This window comes from Papaver somniferum, chromosome 9, assembly GCF_003573695.1.
Source record: "Papaver somniferum cultivar HN1 chromosome 9, ASM357369v1, whole genome shotgun sequence".
NCBI classification, from domain to species: domain Eukaryota; kingdom Viridiplantae; phylum Streptophyta; class Magnoliopsida; order Ranunculales; family Papaveraceae; genus Papaver; species Papaver somniferum.
The window spans coordinates 167,681,692-167,699,528 of NC_039366.1; the positions used below are offsets into that span (position 1 = coordinate 167,681,692).

The window sequence follows — 17,837 nt, forward strand, 5'->3', positions numbered from 1 at the left end:
GACCTACATTCCTTGCAGTATTCTGTTCCTGTCTATAATAAAAAAGAGTATTGCCCTAAACTAATACGACTAACTAAACTACCCTTGAAATTTTGAGAGTTACAGTGACGTTTTCCAGTAACCAGGTGAGTTGTATATGTCAATGGTCAATCATTAAAGTACTTGGTAATTGGCACAGTGCAATTTGTTATGTACAACAATATGAATGCAGTCATGCACAAATAGAAATAGTACAGCACTACAGCATGTAACATGTTACAATCCAGACTAGCTTTACCAATTATTGTTGGCCATTTTGGTGCCATTAGATAAAAATAAATGACATTATATTCTTGCTTGTATGAGATAAACTCTTCATCTTTTTTAATGTGTTATGTGGGATAAAATTGCTGAAAAGAATCTCGAGTGTCGAGTCTGTCGACTATGATATTTTACAAGAAAATTGCATTGGGAAGTGTTCAATAATGTCGTCTCTTGTCGACGGTTGACCTTCATATGTCATCCCCAGGGGTACAATTCAACTTACTACTAACTAATATGTCGACGGACGGATATATAAATTTCCCGTGACCATCAATTCATGTACCGACGAAAACCCAATTAAGAAAGAAATGAAGTTATTTCTCAAGAAACCCGTGTTTTGAAAGGAAAGTTTAACCATTTTGATATTTTAAAACCAAATTTTTCTTGTCACATGTGTCATGTTCCAAATTTCCGGTCCTATTCAAGGTTTAAGTGTTTAACCATCAAAACATCAAAATATCGATGTGGGTCCCAAGATTTAATGTAGATTATAATGATCATCGGCCGACTGCCTACAGTAAAATGGACTTCCCCCCCTCCTCCCCTTAAGATAAGATCTACGGAGCACATTACCCTAAGAAATACGTTCTTCTTCACAATGAGCTGTTTAAAGACTTTAAAGTCTTGAATCTGACTTGAACAATGTGAAAGACTGTTAACGATCTGAGTTTTTCTTGGGAAAAAGAGGAAAATAGTCATCAAGGGAATGTGAAAAACCCATAAAAGTAACAAACTGTTTACAGGCAGGACAGGAGAAGAGCGTAGAGAATCACGACCGCATTCAATAATCCCATGTGCTCAGGTCTACTATCCATAGGACTGAATGCCCATGTCGTTGTTTTCCTCTTTCTGCTAATCTACGATTCGTCCCTGCTTCCTACTGTACTGTTCTACTTTCTACTCTACATGACCCTTCAAATACGTTTTCTTGTGTGACACATGTACGTTCAAAGCTCGGTGTAGCGGACAAAGCTAGTATCCCAGATGCAATTGCATGGTCAATTTGGTGTAGCGGACAAAGCTTGAATAGATGTCACTCCATATTTTATGATATTATGTAATGAAATGTGCATTATATTTACTACTAGTAGTCTGGGATTCTCCTTGTACAGAGTTATCTGCCTCTAATTATCATTCAAAACTAAAAATTAATACTGACCAACCTTTCATTTTGGAGTTATTCCAACTCAGTTGCGTTTCCATGACCACTCCTCTAATTTGGACACCTACAGGCTACATTGGAGAGTATTTTCTGGACATTACTGAAAGATTAGAGTCTAGAATAAGACAATTAGCAAATATTATATACTTAATGATAAAGGTGATAAAGACTTGAAAAGTGGATAATTTTTATTAATTTGATATTTGGAGTCACCCAGAACACTAAATGAGGTTATGTTTTGAACTAGAAGGGGTGCTAGATTTCTTGTCTGAGTAGTCTCTAACAAGAATCCTCTTTGTTGGTTGTCATTCAGCTAATTATCTTTTTTATCTTTAATTTACAGCTATGTTAAAATGGTAGTCAACTTTGCTGTTTTTTAATCTTTAACCACAGCTCATTTGGAAGTTGATTTGGATCATGTCCATGCACACCCTAAAAGTGGTTTTAGTTCGAGTGCAAGAATAAGTTGTGTGAAACGTCTGAAAAATCGTGTGAAACAGACATTTGCGCCAAGGATACAGTAACAAGTTTGAAGTCTAACCGCAGTAGAGGGACAGGATTAAGTACAGTCTGTTATTTAGTAAAATCACTAAAACTGAAGAAGAATCAATAGTAATCAACATCAAATGACAATACATACAAAACAACTTCAGCAAACCATCTATGTCTCTCTTTCTAACCATTTTAATGGTTGACAAACAACCCCCCAACTTTCACAAATAAAGAATATCACCTACGGTCACAACTGCCATCATAGATGCCCTAAAAATACAATCCCAGACCTCAAACGGCTGGGAACAACCTCGAAACTAAAATGCCCCCAACTGGGTAGTGCATCCTGTGGTTGTTAACAGTGGTGACTTGCTAGAAGAAGCTATCTTCCTCAACTGGGAAATCACACAACACCCTAGATATAGCAAATTCGGTGTGATACACACCTTTCTGTTCTTTTAAATCACACCCCTTTTTTTTTTCCAAATGGGAAAATAGACAACAAGATGATGAGAAGCAAATAATCGGTAAAATAAGAGTTGAGAAAAAATAAATCAACTTTTCGTTTTTTAGTTTGGCAATTCCCACTTAGAAGAGTTCCACCTTCTTCTTCTGCATGTCTTGCTTCCACTTTGGCTGCTTATAAAAAGCTTCTTTCGTCATCCCAAGTACTGTCTGGAACTCTTCGTCAGACAAATAGGCCTGAGAATTTTAAGAAAATGAAAATGTTTGTACCAAATATGAATTATATATATTTCGCAGATAAGGAATAGAAAAAGTAAATGGGATTATGAAAAGAAGAGTTAACCAGGCAGAAGTACTTAGTTATTTTGATTTTCCATACCTCTCTTTGTTTAAAGTCAATTCCCTGAGCAGGATCAGTTGACTTGGACCTTAATTGATCATAACTGAATGTAGTACTTCCAGCAGCAATCTCATCTGCCTGTGGTTCCTCTTGCTTTTCCTCAGTGTCTTCTCCATTGTTTTCGGATATTGATACTGACTCCACTTCATCTTCTACAGTTTCCTTTACTTCCTCTACTGTTTCCTTTACTTCCTCTACTACTTCTGAAACTTCTGGAGGAGCTTCGACCTCTGAAACAGTACTCTCACTCTTTTCCTCTGCAATATATACAATATTTAGACTATCTACAACTCCGATATGAATTTAGCATACAAAATAAAGCATGAGATTCAAAATAGGAATGGCACAGCCGTGTGACTTCCATCAGTCAAGCAGATACATAAGGAGGTGTATAAAAGTTGAGTGTTATTTCTCCTTTTGGTTGGGAAACACCTCAGCCTCTGAATCTTTCTCTTTTTCTTTTCCTTCAATCCGTAAAAGGAAACAGATATCTTATTTAACTCAACAACCATAATCTTATTAAGATATAACTAGATAACAGATTTTTCTGGTGAACGGATGGCCATTCTACCTTATTTTCCTTCAGCTAATGTAATATTTTTTTAAGAAATTAATGCATTTCTTTCTTTCCTATCAATAAAAAAAAAACAAAAAAACTAGATAACAAATTTAAAGGAATAGGATTATAGTAAAGGAATAGGATTATATCAAGTTGCTAACCAGCATCGCGGGCCTTCCTAACTGGACTTCCTCTTGCTCGAGATGGAGAGACATCAGGTGATGGCTTCTTCTGTTCCGCAGTTAGAACACCAGAAAGGGCTGCTATAGCAGCTGCCCTTTGTGATGATCCTCGGGTTGAAGAGGAAGGCCGTGAAACTGCAGTTTTTGTGCCACCAGAGGATGGACTGAATGCAGAATTTAAGGCAGCTAAAGCTGAAGCCCTTTGAGTGGGTCCTCCACTGTTTGAACCATTAGATTTATCCTGGTTTTGCAATGACTCAGTAAGCATCAAACTGTACCCAACTAAAACCTACCAAAAACTTAATTGAGAGGGCAATTTGGGATTCCTCTGCCTAATCACTTATGCATGGTAACTGGAATAACTAATAAACAAATCATTTACCTCCACAGCATGTCCTCCCCCAAAGAGTGAAGCTAGCTTCTTTTGAAATGAGTTCCCTTGAACCTTTAATTTCACAAGAGGATTAATGAGAACGAAAGAAAAAAGTAGAAATAAAGTTGGTACAAGATTAGGTTAACGTAAGCCAATTAACAAACTCTGATGATTTATCAATTCGAATGTGGATACAATAGGGTCAGAAAGTACGAAACTGGAAAATTTGCAATGAATGAAAACATACATGGGCTTTTGCGAAATCCCACGAGAAGTATGTTGTGAAAAAGCATGGTTCATTCCCTTCTGTGACTTTGTACAATGCTACATCAGGAGATAACCCATCCAAAGCTGATGCCAGATCGATGTATGTCTGAAAATTTTCAGTGATGCATGAGACAAATATACACAATAGCTAGAAATTATAAGCTACTATGTAAGAAATAATACCTGCCCAATCTCAAATGCCTTTTGCTTTTCTTTGGAGTCAACAGACTGACCAACCCACACAAACACCTCCGCAAGTGTGTTGAGTATCAACATATCCTCAGTCAACAAGTCATCCTGGGAGAAGTTGTATATTTCTGTTACCTGCTCAATTAGGAAACAAGATGATGAGGTAAGCAAACACCTAATATAAACTTCTTACTGAACATGTTTTTCTTTTGTTATTCTTTACTAAACTTCTTATTCATATTTATTTAACCATGATGCAAATTAATCAGTGCATTCTTTATAGAGAAAAATAGGCCCAAAATTATATTTTAGCTCAATCCAAAAAGTGAAAAGGTCATAAGAGCGCACCTCGAACTTCCCTGCTGACCAACACCGCGAAAGAAACAAAATATTGAAAAGATATAAAAAAAAAAAAAAAATCGTCAGCTTCTGCCATTAATTTGCGAACATGAACATAGAGTGGTTTGATAGTAACGACCTTTATTGAATGAGTAGGTGTATAAGTGAGGATCTCTAACAATCTCTTGCGATTCCTGCTTGCTTGTGTAACTTTGCTTCCCTCCCAGTGCATGCCAGAATGCTGAACTCTCGGTTCCTTCCTTCGTATATTTCATAGCAACATCTGGCTGAATTTTTACAGGAATGAAATTCAGTAAGATCACACTGCAGGAAAAGAAAAAGGCCAAACCCAAACATATAATTCCTTAAAGCCTACTTTTAAGAATTCTGCAATTTTTGCAGTTAATTGTTGCTGCTCAGCGGTACTCTGGTTTCCATGCCATGTGAATAGTGATGATCCAGTTTGCAAAAGGAAGCAGTCATTGGAGTTCAAGGATGATGCCACCTAAAAACACGTATACCCAAATATGTTAGTGTTAGTGTCACCAGGAAGGGGGGAAAAGTTAAATGGTAAGAAGGGTATATATCCTAACACAAGAAATTCCCAGGAAAGTACATCAACCAATGAGATATAACGGATGCAATGAAAGTAATGAATGGATGAAGAAAGGTTAACACACTGACACTCATGCGCTACACACCTTCGAAAGCACAACTTGGCTACTTAAAAAAACAAGTAAACAACCGGCATCAAAATCGAATGAGACAAACTACCAGCTTACAGACTGTCTACCACCGAAACTAGTAAACTACACACTACAAAAGGTAGCACGGTTTGTCACAGGATCTAGGAATAGTTTCCAAAGTTATCTCACTAAAAAAGGTTTACTAGCTAAGTAGAATAGCAATAATAGGATAAAACCAAAATGATTTTAAAGTCAATTGATAGAGAAGTCAGGGACCGTAAGCACATCAGATAAAACCCTGATAAGTATATTACTACTTCCATTGAAAACCCAAAGGATACATACACATGCATAAAATGGCAGCAAAGCTAACACAACAATGTACCGTATCAACTTGCACTGCTTTATTATTATGCAGAGATGTCCCAGCAATCCGAATGAGTGCAACACCATCAGTGGAATAACTGTCATCATTTACACCTTTGTCTTCTATAGACTTTCTATAACCAGAGCTTATCCCACCCTAAAACAGAAACAGGACAAGGCTATCATTGAGTATGAATGCCAACTGATGATTCTCGTGTAAGACATTACTACGAAAATTGGAGTATCAAACTAGAGTTTCCGTTATACATTACTATCATTACCTTGAGAACAACCATAGGCTGAAATATCGCAACGAACTGTGGTGGCTCCTTTCCTTGAAAGACACGACCCTGCAGGAAATCCTTGTAAATTCCGATGTTATATAAATCACACCCCAACCAATTGGAAGATGGAACACCGTAATACCTGAACAGGCCTGCCTTTAAATGAATTAGACATCGTGTTAGCTAATCGAGAAGCCATCATTTGTTCTTCCTGAAAATAAGTCGATATAAACAGTTGTTACATGTATTTTTTATCAGTCAATTCACTGTTTCAAAATTATGGATACATCTTGTCAACAGACAAACAAATTAATTACTCAGATGTATATATGTGACTGCACGAGCTCAAAATCTATAAGTTTAAACCATGGCCCAGAATTTAATTACAAACCTGAACGCTATCCTTTCCTATCCAACATGACAAAAAGTAGTCCTCTTTCTTGTCGCCTGCGTGGTACGTATATAGGACAATATAGCAATCTCCACTGTAAAATTTACCAATCTCCTCCTTAGGAACTGGAGTCTTGGCACTTCCATTAATACGCCATACCTGAAAAAGGTGAAGGGTAATCAATCAGATCAACTTTTAGAGGCTTCTAAAGATCACATGTCATTAAACCGGAATCAACCAAAATTAAAGCGCGTGGAAAGAGAAGTGGTGACACAAGTACCTCAAGCTTCCCGCCATTTTCAAGCAAAGGTGGGACTTCTTCATTTACAGCAGTAGCTTTTGCAGTTCCTTTAGCACCAAGTGCTTGTTGCTTGAGCAAAGCTAAACAAATCCAAAATGGCTCTATTGTTAAAAATACTGCCCAATAAGAGTTCCAACTTCATCAACAATTGAGAGATGTGATTAATACCTGCTACTTTTCCTCTTCCATCCTCAGCAGTACTAGAAGCTACTGCACCTGCAGGCCAGGACTCAAAATTGGACTTGAATGCATGCGTCTCATACCCTTGAATGACTCGAGTTATGCGAGTTGAACGTGGCCTGTTTTCGCTAGAAATAAATTCCTGATAGAAGATTTGCAGAAATAAGTTCCCTGACAATATATGATCTGCAATGGGAAATGTGATGCAACTGCCTACCTCTGCAGCTTGACTGGCGGCTTTTCTTTCCTCCACTTGAGTAACCCGACCAACCCAAATAAAAACCTCAGCACCACAATCCAGTAAATAGCATTTGTAGTTCTCCAACATGCCTTTAGATAATGAACCTTCTACCAGTGCCACTTGACCATCAGTAATGCTGCGGAAAACCGGTGATGCAAGTTAGTTAAGACATAAGCGTGCAGTTGAAATGTAATGTGAAGCCATATACTACGTGGCTACGTCTTGCTCAGTACTCTAAAATTTGGTGAAGGCCGAAATATAAACATTGTTTTTAATTAGACACATATTTACATTCATTAGATTTTTCAATAGCGATGTACGGTTCTTTAAGGGCACATATGACATTGAGCAAATGCTGCTTTTGCTCAGAATTAGCTATTCACCAAAACAACTAATACAATAATGTGCAACTATTTAAGGAAAATTGATTTACCAGCATACACTAAATAAAGAGAGAATCAATAAACATATTATGCATAAAAATCTGGTAACAAGTCTGTCATCAGAAGAACCACCAACTACTTAATGAAAGTAAGCACAAAAATGCATTTTGTGTTGCTAGGTATCAGAAAAGTGCTATAAGAGTTTAATCAAATTGATCCTACAACAATTTATATAAAAAAGAAAGCTCGACATGATCGGCACAAGGCTGATTTATTCCTCATTCACAAAGTAACTGAGTGAGAAACAGTACCTATAAAGCTTCCCAGGAGTTCTCTCCAAAGTAATATCGTCATCACTTGCGATTTTTTTGCCAATTGGTGCAAACCCCCCAAATAGAAGCCAGAATTCTCCCGAGTCCGACTCTGTTCGTAGGTTTCCATCATCTAGTACAAACATCAACATATGTAAGATGATGTCCAAACTAAATATTTAGCTCTTTGGTTGTTTTTGATACAAAGGGTCTAGGTGAGAAAATAAATAATACTTAGAGCAATTCGTTGATAAACCCCTGCCAAAAAAAGATATCTTGAAAGCATCTATTTAAATATCAATGGTCCCTCTCCATATCCATCTTAAGCAAAGCTAACTCAAGCAAGCAAAAGCGAATGACAATCAACATTGAGATAGTACTCATTTTCCTTAAGTTCGACTTAGCAAGATAAAGCAAACTCTAAAAATTCTACTTGGTAACCCCAATGGGAAAATTCCATCTCTTTGTTCACCACATCATAGCAGTAGAATGGTAAAGGGAAAATGCTCACCAACAATTGCAACTTCACAGGTTCCATCATGGTACTTTTCCTTGAAAAATTGAATTACTTCAAGAGCTTTTGCTCTTTCTTGAATGTTGGAGTTTTCACCATTAAATTGATAAATTTTATTTTCGGTATCCAAGATAAAGACATCGTCATGGTTCAGTGAAGAGCGAGCAAAAGGAACCTGCGTGAACAATTTGGAAATTTATATCTACTAACGTGCGCCATTATATAACAAACTAACAAAGTTATAGGCCTCTTACTTGCTTCAGCTTGACAGCTCGTTTTCCTTTGCAAACATACAGACGAGTCTCAAACTTTTCTTCTTCAACTTTCTTGAATCCTGTAGCAACACCCCCCTCCAATGGAATAATGCATGGTTTAAAGTATGAAATAAACTTATCAGACTCGTGGCCTTGGAGTTCCCTGTGCTGCACAGCACGACCTCCAAGAGCTGTATCAAGCTCGATTGTCTTGATTGCTGCTGTTCCAGCTTCATCCTGATACCAAATTTAGCAACCATAACATCAAGAGGGAGTGAACACTTAGGTAATTCGCGTTGTTTGCCACAAAATAGTAAATGGGGCGCACCTGACTCGTATCCTTTCCTATCCAGTAATGGATATCAAACAGATAGGCACCTCCCTTGCCATGAGAAGTCTGCAGTATTTAATTATTTATTTGGTCAGTAACAATAGGCACTTACACAACAAGTCTTACAAATAAAAGAAAGAATAACTATGGCGCCAAAGATAAAATGACACGGAGTAAAAAATAAAAGGTGCATTCGGTATCTTATTCACAAATGAGCTTAAAAAAAGTCCAATCCTTCAGAGCATTAGGGAAACTTGAATGGAAAGTACAATATGCAAGTACCTGCAAAACAATGTATGAATCCCCCATGTAGAATTTACCATGTTCAGACTTTGGCAACGGAACTGGCTCAAAGTTTTCAATTCTCCAAATTTCAGTTCCTCTAAGAAATGTCAAGGATAAAAACCAGACAACTTATAAAAGCATAATAATATCGAAGTTTAAATTTGAGTCAAAACAGCGAAGGATCTACTCGGACCTCAAGAAAGTTTAAAGTATAAAACGCTAGGCAATAACTTACTGCATTACCACCTCAGTACCAAATGTTTTAAAAATAGAAAAGAAAAAAAAAAGTTATAGCAGCAAACATTTCAGTATGAGGGATGCAGAAGAAAACAAGGAGGCATCAAGTATGTTTTAAGTGCATGATCTATAAAAAAGGATACATTTTCTGCCCTGCTCCCTGAAATGCAGGATCCAGAACCTTTGTATTGCTGGCCATTCTGTAGCAACCTTCCTATTTCCTTTCTTAAAAGAAATACTGAAGCACTTTTTCAACTCGATACAATGCCTAAAATTCCAATAATAAACAACAATGAGAAGAAGAAGATAAAGAAAAGAAAATTTTAAACAGGAGAGTTAAAGAAACTAAAAAAACTTAGGAACATGAAGAAATAAGTTTTCATGGATCAACAACTTAATGGTACACATTTTTCTTAAATATATCAACTATCGAAAATTGATAATGCACACAACGAAATAATAGCTTATTAAACTCTCAAAGTAGTTATACACAAGCAACAACAAGCCCTATTACATGTACCAACCATCAGGTGAGTTAACACGGACTACTACTCATTGTAGACATGCTTCAGCACATCTAACTAACAATGTGCAAGTATTCTAATTTCTCAGGCGCCAACATGTCAAGATGGAGTTCAACATCACATCCACTACCCTATTTGCAGTCTTGTTTTACCGATCACATAAGAAACCAAAAGACTGAAAATCAATCCTAACACCAATTTACATTCAGGACAACAGACAACAAGTGTCATTTCCATCCAACGTGTAGTTAATTTGTACAAAGTTTTTTATCGACTGGGCTAAAGATGTCAAAATCACAATAGATGTCCATACAATGCAATGTTAGAATCCTCAGAATCCAATTAGTGGGGAAGAAAACAAAAAAACGTTCCACACTTTCTGGAAAATGTAACCAAGAGATCAAACTCGGCTCTTTGTGCACACATAACTCTTTATATGGTTTATCATACTATTATTGAAACTAAAATGTTAAAATTAAAATTCAAACCATCTCATTTCAAAATCATCAATCAATATAGCATACTGTAATTCCTATAAATTACTCATCGAATCTATAAAAGAGATCAACGGATCAAATAACACAAACAAGATATGCAATGACACATACTGAATCAAACCAGAGATCAGCCAGATGAATCAACGATCAAGCAAAAGAACAGAAAGATGATACAAGAGAAAATTAAGCTGGATCGAATAAAGATGTTACCTTATTAAGATCTTGAGTCGAAAAGATTAATTGTGTAAGAATTGAATATGATGATGGGAGTGAGTGATTGAGTTATGGGTATTATACTATTCAGAAAAAGAGAAATAGAAAGAGAGAATTGAAAACGAGAAAGAGGAGAAGGAGAAGAAAAAGCTGTAGAGCTGGCAAAGGAGATGGATGGATACTTGAATAATTGCTTTCTTTTTCTCTGTCCAAAAAAAAAATTAACTTTATGTTTTGGTTTGATTTTAATTGATTTGGATTATGAATTGAATTGAAGAAACGGAAAAGGGAAACGTTAAGTTATGGAAACAACAAGTTAGGCGGCACTCCAGGGATGACGATGAAAACGATACCCGAAACAAAAAAGAATCCACGGTCGCACCGGCCAATATTGATGTGGATTTTTTTTTTCTTTATTTCTTTATTTATTATTATTAGGATTTTCATTTCTAAAATTAGAGAAAGTTGAAAATAGTAGAGTATAATTCTATCGAATAAATAGAAAATAGGATAAATATAATATTTACTGTTAGATTGTCTACTTTCCACGTCAGAACACATCTTTTGAGGTTCCAAAAACAGGCTAAAGAAAAGAAGAACATCCCATAACTGATGGATATGACATCTCGGGTAGGTGAAAGAAGTCTCTCGACAAATCAGGAGAACCGATAACTCAACTAGTAGCAGCCACCTTTGTGCACGAACGCAGATTATTAACCTATCCTAAATCCAACTACCAACTGATTCTATGTAGTTCCTTCCTTCTTTTATTTTTGTGTTTCTGCTGCAGAGAATTTGGATCGACAAGTTACCTCATCTTTCACATAGCTTTGTAAACTTACTTGTGGCGAGCTCCGTTTAGATGCATGTAGATGTAGTTGTCAAAAGAACAAGCACGATTTACAGGTCTTTCGACAATACGTTCATTCTTGGCGGTTATATTATAACAACTTTTCTACCGACGATGATTAAGTTATTGGATGATGGAGTGATCTGAATTCAAAACCCGTCAGCACCAAATTCTTTACCGATTAAATAAAAAAAATATTACTATTACTAGGCGCATGAAAATTAGTAAGGAATCCGATGATATTGCACAGGAAATGGAACCAAAACACCAGACGCGGACAGACACTAAAAGATGAATAATTAGATCAAAAGAAATTTAAACAAAAATAATTGTACTAAATCAAATACCCAAGGAATGAACTTCAAATGGTAAAGAAAGGAAATCATAGACATAACTGCATCCTTTCTGCATAAAGGTAAACTCATTTGAAGAATAATAAATGAAGACACCCACGTTATATGTGCCCCTAGAATATCCACCCATGTGTTTGGTGGGACATGTTACACATTAACAGTCGTTTTCAAACGGAGAAGTTAACGATGTTAAGACCTACCAATCACGTGGTAGGGTCATACTGTCCTTGGTTATACGGTGGTGAACAAAATATATATTCTGTTGTACCACCACCTCACCTAAAGCCTTGTGATGAGCAGAGAAAATCTGATTGATGTCTTCGAGAATGGAGTCCCCCTCGATCATAACCTCCTCCTCTCAAAATAACTCTTCCCCAGATTTGTCCTCGTTTGATCACACCCCTTGTTACTGGTAACTAGCTAACTAACAATCTCCTTTTTTTCTCTTTATGTGTTTATGTTGTTCTGATAACTGAATTATGATGTGTTTTTGGTTTCAAGTGAGGAGAATGTGTACAGACTATGTAAAAGTTAATCAAGTTAGGGTTAGCAGATGAAGATGGAAAGGATCTTTTTGTCGTCTTCATTTCCAATAAGGACAAACAGGTATGTCATACTCCTTCCCTCTATACCTATACTACTTAATTCCATTACCTTTGTTTCTCTAAATTCTTATTGGTATTTTGTATTTGGTGACTGGTGTTTGTTTTTTGTGTGATCAATTTTTAACTATAAATCTTCATACCTGGGGTTTCTTCAATTCATATAACTGTAATATTATTATTAACTATTCGAATTGCATAAATACAAACTCCCCATGATTTGTGTTTCATGGGGGAATTGGGAAGCAAATGCAAAGGTTCCATCCTGTTATTGGAGGTTACAGAGTTTGAACAAGTGGTGTTGAAATAGGCAAACTTAACCAAATATCTTGACATGAGAAGATGGCAAAAGAGCAAAAGTTGACTTGTGATATTGTTCTGATTCTATTGGAATAGGTGACAATAGACTGGTTGAGAGATTGTTTCTTGAAAAAAATACACTATTATTGTGATTGTGATTATGATTTAGAGAAAGTCTGAATAAAAACATTATTGGCATCAACCTTGTAAAGCAGCGAAGTAAATGAAGCATAGAACCTGATTATTAATCATCTTGGCAACGTCCACAAAAACAGTCTTTGATTTACTCATACAATGGGTCTAAGCGTAATTATTTACACCCAACATACAAATGTCTTTGCCTAGTTTTGGATCATCATTTCTTGTTTTGTTTTTTTGTGTTAGTTCTTCTTCTTTCTTTCTTATTCGCGTCACTGTTAGCTTCAAATCATTTTAATATATGTTAGTTTGACAGTTCTGCATCAAAATTATCTAGATTCCATTGTGGCACCAAAAGGCTAGCAAAAGAGGCGATGGGTTGGTTCTTTGGGATTATCATGTCATTTGCATTCAGGTGAGTTCCGGTGTTATTTAGCATACTCCAGTTATAATTCCGAGATAATAATGCAGCAGTCAACAAAACTAGAGTTATCAATTGATTATTTCGAACATTGGAGGTTTAGAATACTGAATGCATTTGACTAGGTTATTTCATGTTCCTTTAATGATGAGAATCCAAAATCATTATGAAAATCACAGAGGAATGGAAAAGACGATACTCATCAAGTGTGGGATCTAGATTCCAGTCTTCCTTTCCCTAGCCCTTTATCCCGCTATGTTGCAGAAGCTATTCAACCTTCATTTCAGCTATACAGTGGGTTTCAAAGGTACTTACTTGCAAAGTTTTTATGTTCAATTCTTGGTGTAACTAGAATAAAAAGGGAGCTATTTTGACTTTTGTGTGAGTTGCCAAAAAAAATAATCTTAGTTGACGAAATTGTGTTTGTGATTATCTCAGGTTATTCAGGGTTGTGCATGCTCCAATTTTCCTTCGTTGCTTTGCAACTGACAGGAGACACATGAAGGATCCAACTGGAAATTGGATTTCTCAACCTCCTTCGCATGAGCCCATTGTAGCTGAAGGTAAATACCAAGACCATTTACTTTCGGAGTTGGTGATGTTACCAGTTTCCTTTCCACACACCACTTCTGTGTGTTGGACTTTCATGTGTGTATCGCAATACCTGATGCAGATGGAACTGTGCACAACCTAGACGAGTATATTTGCATCCCTAGCAGCTCAGAGTTTGAGGATAAATCAGCAGCCATACAGAGACACAAACTGGGTGTGGTGGTCACTGAAGAAAATTTTGAGGGCTTCTTTTCTTTGGTTTAACGTTCAGTTAAAATGGATTTAGTTTGTCTAACTGAATTAGAGCTGGTGCTTAATGCCTGTGGTTGATAATTACTAAAACAAAATATTGTAAGTAGTTCAAAAAAAACAACTATGTAAGAAATGTAGCTGGTGGAGCAGCAGAATCCTCTATATTACCATGCTCACCAGTCACCACAATCCAACTCTTGAGACATTCTAGCCAAAGAGAGAAAACTAATTCCACCTACTTAAACATTTCTGATTGTTCCCTTTGTGAATTCGTAAAACATTTTCTTCCAAGAAAATAAAAATATTAGCAATTCTGGCACTTGTACCAAAAGTAGAAACTACAGTTCATATAATGAAAGTAGGACGACAGACTACCAAGCTGAACTCCCCGAATTATTAATTGTCATCATAGTCAGGAGAATATAAAAAGACAACAAAAATTCTTCTCTCCAGATGCCTAAGTTTCTAGGCTTGCAGTCTTACAAACTACAGTATGCCTGAAATCAGCTCTACAAAATTGTTCTTCGATGTTGAGTTAGTGGGTGAAAACTAATTCAATTTGTGCCTCACGACATTTTTAGTACCCTGAATGTGCCTATGAGATCATACATCATGCCTGCACAAAACCCATTAAAACTTGCATAAGTCACAGAAGTCCACCACTTCACTCCATCACTGCGACACCCCCGATCGCTTTGAGTTTCTCTATAATACCGTCAGCCTCCTCCTTGGTAACTCCTTGCTTCATTATAACTGGCGCCTTCTCCACTAGTTCCTTAGCCTCCTTCAATCCTAGACTAGTAAATGCTCTAACCTCTTTGATAACCTTGATCTTTGAGGCCGCATCAAATTTCTCAAGCTTAACATCGAATGCTGTTTTCTCTGCCTTCTTCTCTTCTACCTTCGCAGAACCAGCAGAAGCCCCGCCTTGAGAACCAAGGTCCGTACATTCTGAGTCAATTCGTTGCATTTTAGGATGTTGTAGCTTGTTTCTCAGAGTGGGACCAATCTGTGCCAGTTCTTCGGGAGGTAAGGCAGCCATACGTTCAGCAAGTTGCATGATCTTGTCAGATGGTGGGGGTCTAGGGCCATATGGATCATAGGAAGCTGGGTATCTATAAATCTTTGGCTTATCCTTTGGATCTCTGGGAACGTACTTATGGATGAAACTACATTGCGGCAGACCAATTTTTTCCAGGAGACTGGGAGGGATACGAGTAGTTCTGAGAAATGGAATGAGCTTCATGGCAATAAATAAGGGGAGATCAACTTTTCATGAGATGAAGTGATAACAAATAAAGGCAGCGATTCTCACTCCCTTTCCCCGCAAATACAATAGGCTAAATATTCAACACCTTTTGCCTACAAATTCAGAGAAACCAAGACATGTTATGCAATTGTATACAAACATATCCTCTAACCTTTTTAAATTATTAGGGAAATATATTTAATACCCCGGACAAATAAGAACCTGACTGGTTTAGATTTTGAAAATTGTTTCCCAATTCTGTTTCCTAACATTCGTGAAAACAGCATTTATCTTTTGCTTTCATTTTCTTTCAGACCGAGAAACAGGTTTGGTGTGCATCTTATTTTATTTATTTTGAACTAAAGAGCCAAAAAGGAAATGATAGTGACCAATGAGGAAAAATAAAGGCTAAATGCAGAAACAAGTTTAGAAATGCACATGCAATTAGAATTTGTGATGAATACTTTATCCATGACATTGCACATGATGATAACATAAGTCATGTAATGAATCATAGGGGTTGGACTTGGGTTGGGCTGGCCACAAATTCCAATAATGTTTGAATTTTGGCTTTTTAGTTCATACCCCAAATAGATAACACCGAGCCAGATATCTAGTTGAAGTGGTTTACTGCTGAATTTAATGCTCGACTGGGTTCTAGTTTCCTAGTGGTTCTTGTTACTGTGTGTTTCCGATACTATTCTACTTAACTCCATATCTAACCGCAGTTCATTTTTCACATTACAAAAAGAATAACAGATATTGTTACAAGCATAACTTATGGACCAGTAGTTGGTGGATTTACTAAGTAAAATGCAGAAGATAGAACAAACAAGAACAGAAGAAAAGCACAAAACTCATTTGTGAACCCTTAACACCTGTGCCGGTTCCAGATAAAGGAGTTCTCAATTGGAGTTTCAGTTTAAGTAGAATTGACATACCTCTCTAACAAGAAAATTTCTACTTTCGATTGATTTCCAGCTTCAAGTTCCAGATTTTCCTGCGCAAAACAGTTTAACCTTATTAACAGATTTCAACCGAAGAACAAAAATAAAAATATGCAATGAATAACTACAGGAAAAGAAGCACTATAGCAATGAATGAATGATCTATTAAGCTTGGATGTAAGCTAGGGATTGTGACTGACTATGGGAAAAGAAGCTTATGCCCTGAATCTTGTTAAGAACATGCAACAAATGGAGTTGAGGATATAGATGAGTTGCAAGATGGGTTTGAGTTGGTTGTGTTACAATGCTGTAAATTGGTTGAGACTATGGTGAAGACATTGGTAGAGGTGGTTGTATAATTGTTGTTGGTAATCTGAACTGGTTTGGGGAATGAAATATAAAGTTAGTCTGAATCGAATGATGAGACAGGGCTTATGGTTGAAGTTGAGTTAGTGACGAAGATGTTGTTGTTAGAGCTGGAGTTTGCATATGGTAATGGCTTGATGTGTACAAGGCCATAGAATTGATGACAATGAATTTACAGGAGTGTGTCCTTTTTAATGAAAAAAAAAGTGCAAATAAATCAAAGAAAAAATATAAACCCTACATCAAATGAAAAAAGGAAACAAATTTCAATCGACACAATCAGATTCAAAATAAAGACTATAAACCCTAACAATAAAATTCAAACAAAGAACATAATTACATAAACCCTAAGAATCGTCAAACAATCAGATTGAATCATGTGATGAAATTACCTTACGGTGATTTGACGGGTGTACTGAACAATAGTGGAGGTGAAGGAAGATGATAGAAATTAGAAACTGAGAGAAGAGTTTTTTTTCCTCGGTGGAAACTGAGAGTATGAGAGAAGAGAAAGAGCTGCTGCGATTAGGTGGGAGAATTCTTTCTGATTTAGATTTCTCATTTATATATGAGAATTCAACGGCTAAGATGGGAGATAATAACTATCCATGGGCTAGGGTAGTTTAGGTGAGTGGGCGAGTTAAATCAGGTGAGAGAAGGTGCTACCCGCACCCGACCCAACACGGTTTCTGATGCTAGGAATCGCTTATTGTATAGTCCTATGACTCCTATCTAGGACTGTCTAGTACACACGTCAAACTGATTTACTCGCTAGTCCAAAAATATAATTTTGGACCAAATTTTGTACTCGCTGGTCCAATACATGTGCGAGTTTCAGATGCTTTTTTTTTCTCTTTTCTGAAATTACCCTGCAACGACATGAGAGGAGAAAACTTTTTCTTTTCTTCGGCTCAGATTCGGATCTCTCTCTCTTCTGCTGGTGTTCTCCGTCATTTTTCAAGCATAATGATATGACTGTACATATCCATCCAATCCAGCTTATTTTTCCATATTTTTGATTTGTCTTCTCTTCTCTACCGGTGTTTTTAGGGTTTTCGTTTGAAGATCGTTTTGGTGC

General features: G+C 36.7%; 2 protein-coding genes and 1 pseudogene across 2 annotated transcripts; 1 reads left to right on the forward strand and 2 right to left on the reverse strand.

Moving 5' to 3' along the window:
- Positions 1 to 2,028: 2,028 nt before the first annotated feature.
- LOC113314336 (villin-2-like) lies at positions 2,029 to 10,973 on the reverse strand. Its single transcript, XM_026563133.1, has 23 exons — positions 10,727 to 10,973; positions 9,639 to 9,763; positions 9,256 to 9,355; positions 8,971 to 9,039; positions 8,643 to 8,879; positions 8,386 to 8,563; positions 7,875 to 8,007; positions 7,157 to 7,316; positions 6,928 to 7,081; positions 6,739 to 6,839; positions 6,459 to 6,617; positions 6,210 to 6,278; positions 6,065 to 6,133; positions 5,803 to 5,940; positions 5,108 to 5,236; positions 4,871 to 5,018; positions 4,741 to 4,751; positions 4,387 to 4,527; positions 4,184 to 4,309; positions 3,946 to 4,008; positions 3,543 to 3,804; positions 2,802 to 3,079; positions 2,029 to 2,659 (listed from the first exon to the last, which is right to left on the reverse strand). The coding sequence occupies exons 2-23, from the start codon at positions 9,692 to 9,694 to the stop codon at positions 2,546 to 2,548; spliced, it is 2,895 nt and encodes a 964-aa protein (XP_026418918.1). The 5' UTR covers positions 9,695 to 9,763; positions 10,727 to 10,973; the 3' UTR covers positions 2,029 to 2,545.
- Positions 10,974 to 11,257: 284 nt separating this feature from the next.
- Positions 11,258 to 14,413, forward strand: LOC113314337 (annotated as a pseudogene).
- A 73-nt stretch (positions 14,414 to 14,486) lies between these two features.
- Positions 14,487 to 17,282, reverse strand: LOC113314338 (50S ribosomal protein L7/L12-like). The gene is made up of 3 exons (XM_026563134.1): positions 17,152 to 17,282; positions 16,388 to 16,446; positions 14,487 to 15,559 (listed from the first exon to the last, which is right to left on the reverse strand). Exon 3 carries the CDS (start codon positions 15,441 to 15,443, stop codon positions 14,862 to 14,864), a length of 582 nt encoding a protein of 193 aa, XP_026418919.1. The 5' UTR covers positions 15,444 to 15,559; positions 16,388 to 16,446; positions 17,152 to 17,282; the 3' UTR covers positions 14,487 to 14,861.
- Positions 17,283 to 17,837: the final 555 nt, after the last annotated feature.

Excerpts from the sequence above, each read along its gene's own strand:
- LOC113314336 (XM_026563133.1), bottom strand. The coding sequence starts at position 9,694 with ATGGCCAGCAATACAAAGGTTCTGGATCCTGCATTTCAGGGAGCAGGG. Across the intron at positions 5,941-6,064 it reads AGCCTATGGTTGTTCTCAAG|GGTGGGATAAGCTCTGGTTA; the intron begins GTAATGATAGTA and ends TTTCTGTTTTAG. Across the intron at positions 5,237-5,802 it reads AAGCAGTGCAAGTTGATACG|GTGGCATCATCCTTGAACTC; the intron begins GTACATTGTTGT and ends ACGTGTTTTTAG.
- LOC113314338 (XM_026563134.1), bottom strand. The coding sequence starts at position 15,443 with ATGAAGCTCATTCCATTTCTCAGAACTACTCGTATCCCTCCCAGTCTC.